Source organism: Sceloporus occidentalis, unplaced genomic scaffold, assembly GCF_023333645.1.
Source record: "Sceloporus occidentalis isolate IW3139 unplaced genomic scaffold, rSceOcc1.0.p SCAF_55, whole genome shotgun sequence".
Taxonomy (NCBI): Eukaryota; Metazoa; Chordata; class Lepidosauria; order Squamata; family Phrynosomatidae; genus Sceloporus; species Sceloporus occidentalis.
Genome location: NW_028317035.1, coordinates 191,660 through 200,889, shown reverse-complemented (window position 1 = coordinate 200,889; position 9,230 = coordinate 191,660). Strand labels below are relative to the sequence as shown.

The following is a 9,230-nucleotide window of genomic DNA, read 5'->3' as shown; positions in this document are numbered from 1 at the left end:
ACGGGAGACGAGTCCTGCCTACCAGGTAGCCAGGGGGTGTTATGTGGTGTTATAGCCACTGGTAGAAAAGTTTTGGTGGGAGGTTCATGCCTGGGCCTGTTTGCTGGAACCTCGGGCGGGGGTAGGGCTTCATGGGCTGCCCTCCCATAGGTGACATTTATGGTCTGGCCCTGGTGGATCCTAGCAAGCTCATGGGTGTTAGGTTGTAAATGGTTTTTGGGTCATTGTCGTGTTAACGGACCTTTTATGTTCACAGGTTGCGTGGCAATGACTTTAATAAATTGGCCTTTTCATCCCACATTGGTGTCTGTGTTTTATTTGGGGGGTTAATTGGGCATGGCACAGTCCAAGAGTCGAGGCTACCCCTGTCATGATGCCCACAGGGTCTGCATAGACTAGAAGGGGCCTTGACAGGGATGCGGAGCAGGGCTAGGCCAGGGGGTCATATAACGTTTATATGGGAGGGGGAGGAAGTGAAAGGGGGGTCCTGGGCTGTTTTGTTGTGCCAGCTTACCCCATATGTTTGTCCCACCCTCCCTCCCTTTATATATATTGTGAGATGTTTTCTTGTTGCTATGTTTCTGGTTGGTGTTCATGTTTAATAATTTTCTCTGTTTCTGTTCTAGGCATTTTGTCACAGCCGGGGAGCGGTAGCTTTCCAGGTAGCCAGGGGTTGTTATGTGTTGTTATAACCACTGATGGAAAGGTTTTGGTGGGAGGTTCCTGCCTGGGTGTGTTTGCTGGATCCTCGGATGGGGGTAGGGCTTCATGAGATGCCCTCCCATAGGTGACATTTATGGTCTGGCCCTAGTTGATCCTGGCAGGCTTATGATTTTTGGGTCATTGTCATGTTAACGCACCTTTTATGTTTGCAGGTTGTGTGGCAATGACTTTAATAAATTGGCTGTGGCCTTTTCATCCCACATTGGAGTCTGTGTTTTATTTGGGGATTAACTGGGCAAGGCATAGCCCGAGAGTCAAGGCTACCCCTTGTCATATCAAGGAACAACAATGCCTTTCCAGCAAGTGAAGCTCGCTGGGGTTTGCCCTTCATGATGCATTATGAATAGAACTGGGTGAAAAGTGGCAATTTGCTTCAGCAGATATTACAGTGGAAACCTTGCAATTTTGCTGTGCCTCCTGTGGGAATGCTGAAAAAGTCTGACAGCTCATCTGTGAATCACTGCAAAAGTGTTCACACAGAACTACCATCAGCAATACTGGTCATCTTCCTGATGATTTGCAAGCACTGGAATTACGGTATGTGGCATGTATACATGTCTGTTGTAGAAAGGATTTTAAGCTTTGTCCATTATAGTAATGGTCTCAAACAGCAATTCAATTGCAAAACAAGCTGAAATCTTTGAGGGGGGGGAAACTCCCGATAACCTGGTGTGCACACCCTCTTATAACGGGGGCTGTGGCTGTGTTCAGAATAAACCAATCACATTTAACTCATGTTAAATAAAAGTCATTACACACCTGCCGTCTGACTCTGATTAATCACAAATAAAGATCAGCTGTTCTAGTAGGATTTACCTGACATTTGCTTAGTTGCATCTCAGAGCAAAAGCCATGGTCCACAGAGAGCTTTCAAAGCATCAGAGGGATCTCATTGTTGAAAGATATCAGTCAGGAGAAGGCTACAAAAGAATTTCCAAAGCATTTGATATACCATGGAACACAGTGAAGACAGTCATCATCAAGTGGAGACAATATGGTACAACAGAGACATTACCAAGTCCCTCCAAAATTGATGAAAAAGACGGGAAGAAAACTGGTCAGGGAGGCTTACAAGAGACCTACGGCAACATTAAAGGAACTGCAGGAATTCCTTGCAAGTACTGGCTGTGTGCTACATGTGACAACAATAATTCCAGAAGGTATGTTTGGCGCAAAAACAACACTGCACATCACCCAAAGAACACCCTACCTACAGTGAAGCATGGTGGTGGGGATTTGGGAATGAACAGTTCCAAATACCAGGAAATTTTGGCACAAAACCTTCAGGCGTTCTTAAGGAAGCTGAAAATGAAGTTCACCTTTCAGCACGACAATGACCCAAAGCACACATCCAAATCCACAAAAGCATGGCTTCACCAGAAGAAGATTAATGTTTTGGAATGGCCCAGCCAGAGCTCAGACCTGAATTGAACCTCTGTGGGGTGATCTGAAGAGGGCTGTGCACAGGAGATGTCCTCGCAATCTGAAAGATTTGGAGCGCTTTTGCAAAGAAGAGTACGCATATATTGCCATGCCAAGATGTGCCATGCTAATAGATTTGTACCAAAAAAAGCCTGATTGTTGTAATAAAATCAAAAGGTGCTTCCACAAAGTATTAGTTTATGGTTGTGCAAACTTCAGCTTGTTTTGCAATTGAATTGTTCACGTTATAGGTCACATTAAAGGTGGAAAAAACTCTGACATGATTTATCTTTGTTTCATTCTTTAAAATCACAAGAACCTGGTATTTTAACAGGGGTGTGTAGACTTATTTTGACAGTATTTTGAACCAGCATGGGGAGACAGGAACTTATTGTGACGTATCGTCATGTAATGTGACCCCCCCTTGGTGAAACCAAGGCGAGCAGCCAGAAAGGAAGCTGCAGGAGTAGTGAGAGGTAAGTGGAGGTGGGCAGGAGGGAGGGGCTATGTATGTTTGTACATATGTATGTATGTAAGCATGAATGTGCATACATTGGTGTGTGTGGGGATGGATGTGTAAGTGTTAATGTGTGAGCTGGAGTGTGTGTTAGCTGTGGCAAGTGTGAACAATTGGTCTCTCTGGAAGCTGAGGTTGGTGCTCTGAGGATGCCCAGGCAGGTTGTGGTGGTAGGGGATTATATAATTAGGAAAACAGACAGGGTAATCTGTAGCCCCCCCATCCCAAAAAAAGAAAGGAAAAAAAATCTCGTCACAAAACTCCCCTCTCTTACTATCTATCCCCTCTCCCCCTTTATCACTATCTACCACCTCTGCCCCTTCTCAGTGCCTCCCCCCCTGCCCCATCTCACTGCCTTCCCCCCCCTGCCCTTTCTCATTGCCTTCCCTCCCTCTGCCCCTCTCCCTACTTCTCATTATCCTTACTTACCTTGTTGAGTCCTGCAGTGGGAGCGGGAGGCGTCTGTCTTCCCGCTCTGCATGCTCAGCATGAAACGCCGGCACCGCGACGGAGTCACGGAGAGTGAGGGGCGTCTAGCGTTTGCTGAAAACTTCACGAGTGATCGCTCGGCGCCCCTGCCCAGGACTTAAATTAAAACATTGGTGTTTTTTTTTGTTTTAACTTTATTTAACATCCTCCATGTTAAATAAAGTTTAAAAAAAACTTTATTTAACATGAAGTTGGTCAATTCAATTTACCCCATCAAATCATACCTTTTTTTTAAAACTAGGCACCCTATGGGCATTTATAACGCCAATATTTTAACTCTTTCCATGCGGGAAATTTTGTGAAGATATTGCACTAATTGTAGAACTTGCTCTTACTTTTTTTTTTATATATATATATATATATATATATGCACTTTTTTGGTGACAGTAGGGAATTATTTTTACATGTTACCATATTTTTTTTTTTTTTTACTAATCACACTGATTAGTGAGCTGGGCTCCATTGACCTTGCATGGTTGACCTGCATTCAACCTGCAGGAGGAGCTCGAGAGTTCTCAAGAGGGTCTGGATAGACCCTCTGTGAATTCATTCATTTTTCAGTTGGCGACGCCATTTTGTGAGTGGCAGCAACGTCATTCACTTGATGGCGCTTGCTCTTCGGAGCAATCACAAAGCGATCAGGGTAGGGGGGGTTGTGTTGCTACATGCCTCGATATCAAGGCATGTCAGCAACACCGATTATGCTTAGGAAGCAATTGCCGTTGCCTTCCTAAGCTGTTTTAGCTAGCCTTCGGTGCGGCAGGGGCCATTTTTTACACTTTTTGCCATATAAATAACTATAAAACATTCTTTTTATCACATTATCAGTATTAACATGCCAGAAATCAAAATTGTTAAAAGGCCCTAATAAATGAAATACATTAGACATAATGGAATCAAAACATTTGCTACTGCAAACATTTTTAGATGAATTTTATTCAGTGGAACAAAACAGTGATCACATTATTCTTCCCGATATACTTTTATTTCTTTATTAATTCATGTAAACTATTTTTTTTTAAATTTAATAAAAGCTTGAGAAAAATATTTTTTTGTTTTTATTTTCTTTTTTTTTGCCAACCTGCCCCCCCAGTTATGAACATCTGCCCCCAGGCTTGCCACTCTGCCTCCAGAAATGCCTTTTAACCCCCTATATGCCACTCTGCCTCCAGAAATGCCTTTTACCCCTATATGCCAGGGGCCTATCATGGGACATAGTGGCATATAGGGGGTATAAGGCATTTCTGGAGGCATATCATGGGGTACTCTGAATGAATGAATGGCCAATTCAATTCACCCCATCAAACCATATATGCTTGATTAGATGCCCCGAAGTGTTTCAAATACTGGTATTTTAACCACTTCCAGTTACTAATTCTACTGCCAGACTACTACTACCAGAGTTTGTTTGTGTGTTTTTCCCACACACATTGTACTTTTGGTATGAATTAACTGCTCCTGGTATTTGTCATGTTCAAATACCACCCCAATATGTGTTGCAACATCTCTTGAGTACAGTGGTTCCCCCATGCATGGCGTTATAGAGTTGTTTGGGCACTAAAAGGCCACATTTGGGATGTGTGCATTTTTCAAATCAGACATTTGACATGTCGTCATCCTGCCCCATGTGTTATTTGGGACATCGTTGAACCTCGCCAATTCAATTTACCCCGTCAAACCATATATGTTTGAAATCTCAACACCCCAGGGTATTTCAAATGCTGGTATTTTATTAAAATGTATAATAATTTATACCTGCTCTCACACAAGGATCTGTCTCTCTCCCTCACTAAAAGCAAATGAGGTAGAGAGGCAGATCAATAATGGATTCTGACTGGGCAAATGATTTCTCTCCTGAGCAACCTGAATGATGGGTTACTCACTGGATGTTCATGAAATCCAGCAACACCTCTGGTCAAGGACATCAAGTGTCACCCTCAAACATGTGTATACTGGGGCCACCATATTGAAAGACCATGTGTCTTTCAAACATAATGGCGCTCCACAGCTTAAAATAAGGTTTAGGAAGTAATCGAGGTATCTTAGCAACATCAGCTCAGCGAAGGAAGCAATTCTTCCAAAACGCTCTTTTCAGCGGTAGATGGCCATCATATTTGAAAGACTCTTGGTCTTTCAATATGATGGTGCCCAGCAAACACTTCAATTGTTGTTAACAGACTGTTTTTCCGTGACATGCCTGACACGTCAATTGTCATCAAGAGGTTAAATTATGCAACCTATTACACTTAATTTAAAAAGGAAGGTCAAAATGAAGATGAAGGGGAGGAGACCAGATAAAGTGAGAGGAAGAGAGCAGATTAAACCAGAAAGTTGTACAGAATTAAATAAAAGCTTTTTCTCACTTATGTCCAGTTAACCTACTCTACACAGACTACTGTTTCTCCCTCCCCTGCTGCTTAGTGATGGGAAGTTCGGATCATTAAAGTGAATCGGATTGTTTCGACTCGTTCACTGAAATGATACGATTCATGATCCAAATCTTCGGATCACTCAGTGTGACTCACAGGAGTTACTGTTTTCCAGTAACTCCGTGCAGGCACACTAACGATTGGCCCCGCCCCTTTCATTAGTCAATGATGTCTTATTCCCTGTCTTAATGATGAATTATTCGAATCTCTGTAAGATTCAGATCCCTGTAAGATCCGGATCCCTGTAAGATTCGAATCATTTGAATCATTGAATCATTTGAATCTTCGGATCATTCGAATCTTCAGATCATTCGAATCTTTGAACGACTCTCTGACTCTATGAGTCATCGTTCCTCTGTGAATTAATGAGCTGTAACCTGACCCCAGAGTCTGTGTCTGAGTGCTCTGCAGATGACTCACTCTAGGATCAGGTTACAGCTGCATGATTCACAGACTGAACTGGCACTGCTACAAATGAATCGTTCAGTCTACTGAACCGATTCATCCGGATCACTAAAAAGAATCGGATCAAATGAATGATTCGTTCATGATCCGGACATCACTACTGCTGCTCCGTTGGGCCTCATTGTATTTCGGGGAGGGGCAGGTGCCCCTATTGCTCAACCCATGGAGATAACACATAAACAAATTTAGGTGTATATGCAGTAAGTTTTAAAGACAGACACATATATCATTTGGCAATAAGTACTTTACTCAGACTCCAGGATTAAATTTAGCATTTACAAAGCTGTTTTCATTTCCTTGTCCCACCTAACATTGTTTTTAAAAGGAAAGTATCCAGGGAGTGAAAATGAGGAAGCAGAAGTGTATACAAGTTTGAGACAAATACAAGTGCGCAATTGGGAGCTTAGAAGAAAGGAAGAGATATGGGAAGGCATGCAAAGCAAAATGTTAACAAATTCCAGAGGAAGGAATAAAGAAATTGGAAGCTATTATAAATGCTTAATAAATGAACTTATAGGGTGCAAAACCTCTCTCTCTGAATCATCAGCTTTTAGAAAAGCTGAAATGATACATTTGTGTAACACCCACATTTATCTTCACCATCACATAAAATATAGCAAGGGATGATCCATGTTCATACTCCTCAACATGGTAGGCTCTATAAAGAGCACAAAATAGATTGAAAATGTAAGTACGGGAAAGCATGAAAGGTTTATTCGGGTAACCCATGTATTGTCATAGCATTTAGAAATTGCAAATTGCATGTTTTTACAGTAAAAGGGTTATTGAGGGAACGTTGGGTGTCTTTTTGACACTTGTACTGCAAGAGAAAAGCCAGTTTTGGGGTCCTGGTTCTGTATTATATGACAAATATCCAGAGGATTGTAACAGTTAGTGGTTGTGGGTTTCTGGGGATTTATGTTTTGGGAGAGGGCCTGTACTAGTATAATCTTTGTTCACAGCTGTCGCATCCCATGGTTGCTCAAGAAACTCTGAGGTTTCCTCTGCGATCTGCCCTGGAATCCGGAAGTCTATAGCTGGATGATCTCCCTTGGGAGGTATGTAGGCAGTTGTCCTGTTGTCAGGAGGGCAACCAGTGCCCTGTAGAAACTGCAAGAAATTCTCCTCAATGGAGCCCTCCCTACTTGGCAACCGAAGTTCATCTTCACCCGAACCTTCCCTTTTGAACAGACAACTCACCCAACGCCCCAGTTCACTCCGAATTTGCCGATTGAGGCAGCCATAGAAAATGGGATTGGAGACAAAGCAGAAGAACCCCATCCAGGTAACCACCCACTCTACTCGTGATCCAGGGGGAGGAGGAGGGGAGCGCAATGCAGCATATAGTTGGAAGCTAAAATAGGGCAACCAGCACAGCAGGAACTGCCCTCCTACTGCAGCTAAAACAGCCGCTGCTTTCCCCCCACTGCCACCTGCCATTCTTTGCTGAGGAGTCCCGTGCGTGGCTCCTGAACTTGTCACCATAGTGGAGCGGCTACTGAGGGATTCTGAACGCCGTCTCTGAGGGGAGGTGTCCATCCATGTTGGCAGGGGACCCTGGTTAAGAGCTGCAACACGTGCCACCTTGAACATGCTGCAGTAGACAACAATGATAATGGTGAGAGGAAGCAGGAAATAGAATGAGGAGTAGAAGAGGAGGAATCCAGCTCTGAAGACACTGTTGCCACCCCCCTGTAGGCTGCAGTGTCCTTTGGCTGGAGGGCTCCAGCCCAATACTGGTATGAGCGAGGTCAGCAAGGCCTTAATCCAGACACCTGCTAGTACCCAACTGACCAGTCCCATTGTCATCTTGACTTGGTACTTCATGGGATGCACAACATAGTAGTATCGCTCAATGTTAATGGCAGAAATCGATAAGATGCCTGTGCTGGTCAGGCAAACACTCAAAAAGAGGTAGGCACGACAGGCCATCGGCCCCAAACCCTGTCCTTCATAAATGGAGGTTCCCTCATTCCCTGACAACATAGCCAGTGGCATAAGGGTCAGTGCAGCCAGAAGATCCACCATGCACAAGTGGAAGACCAAAACAAACTTCCTGAGGGATGGGGTCTTCATGATGACCCCCATTACTGCCACATTCCCAGCAACTGCCAGCAGGTCCATTAGAAGCATGATGAAGAGAGACCCATAATGAGTACTGGTAGGAGAGGGACCCATTGACTTGTTGAAGGAGGAGTTCCAAGTGTGAGAGGCAAGGGAGGTATCCATGAGGAGGATTAGGATAAAAGGTCACCATCCCTCTTCTATTCACAGGACCATCATCCATCATACCCCAAAGATTGAGGTAAGACCTGAGAGAATCAAAGGGGTAGATGAAGGCACGTAAGAGGGTTCTATAGACAGGGAATATGGGATACAATTAACAAAATAGGAGCTAAGAAAAGAAAATGTAGAATGGTAGAGGGCTAATGGGGATAAAAGAAAGGGAGAAATTAAAGAGTAAGGTAAAAGGGAAGAAGGGGAGAAAAGAGGGAGGTGCTCATAATTGTCACATTTCGGACAAGTATTTCTCAACAATAGTTAACTCCTGCGGAATTGTCTGTGACAAGGTTTTTCTCTTTCCAACAGAGCATCACTCTTGTGTGAGATACATTATTCCCCACCTTGTTGAGTGTTTTCACTTCTCACAGTCTGTTATTCTTTCCTGCTGTCAGTTACTCATATGTGTCATATTTTAATACAAACTACAGAGGTTTCTTTTTATTTTGCAGATCATTATTCCTTAAACTAAAATATTGCTCTGGATAGCACAGCAACTCATCTGTTAGTAGTCTAAATTTCCTCTGCAGAGCATCACAGCACACCATTTTCTCCCAGCAATTACCTCCTCTGATCAGGCATATCTTCTTCCTGAAGAGTTTTACCCTACAGGTGTTGTGTATCAACAAATAAATATGCAGGCTTGAGGCTTTTTGGTTTGTAGCCTTTAATGAAGAATAAGATGGTCCTTCTGCTTTATCTTGGCTAAAGCTGTTCATTTAAATCTTGCAAGCTGCTCGGCAACTCTGGAGACCTGCATGGGTAATTATGAAGGGTTAATTTAGAATCCGTTAGGGGTGGGGGCATCAAAACTGAGACATTGTTATACAAGAATCATGAATCATCGGTGACAAGATAGGGTTAACATTGACCAAATATTTAGATTTTTCGTGTCTCTCTTTATG

At 43.2% G+C, this 9,230-nt stretch overlaps 1 protein-coding gene across 1 annotated transcript; it reads right to left on the bottom strand.

The window, feature by feature from the left end:
• Nucleotides 1–6,936: 6,936 nt before the first annotated feature.
• On the bottom strand, nucleotides 6,937–8,274 carry LOC149287873 (G protein-coupled receptor 61-like). The gene has a single exon (XM_089492254.1). The coding sequence runs from the start codon at nucleotides 8,272–8,274 to the stop codon at nucleotides 6,937–6,939; it is 1,338 nt and encodes a 445-aa protein (XP_089348380.1).
• Between the last annotated feature and the right edge of the window lie 956 nt (nucleotides 8,275–9,230).

What these genes read in the sequence shown, in the direction of transcription:
- LOC149287873 (XM_089492254.1), bottom strand. Translation starts at nt 8,274, where the DNA reads ATGGATACCTCCCTTGCCTCTCACACTTGGAACTCCTCCTTCAACAAG.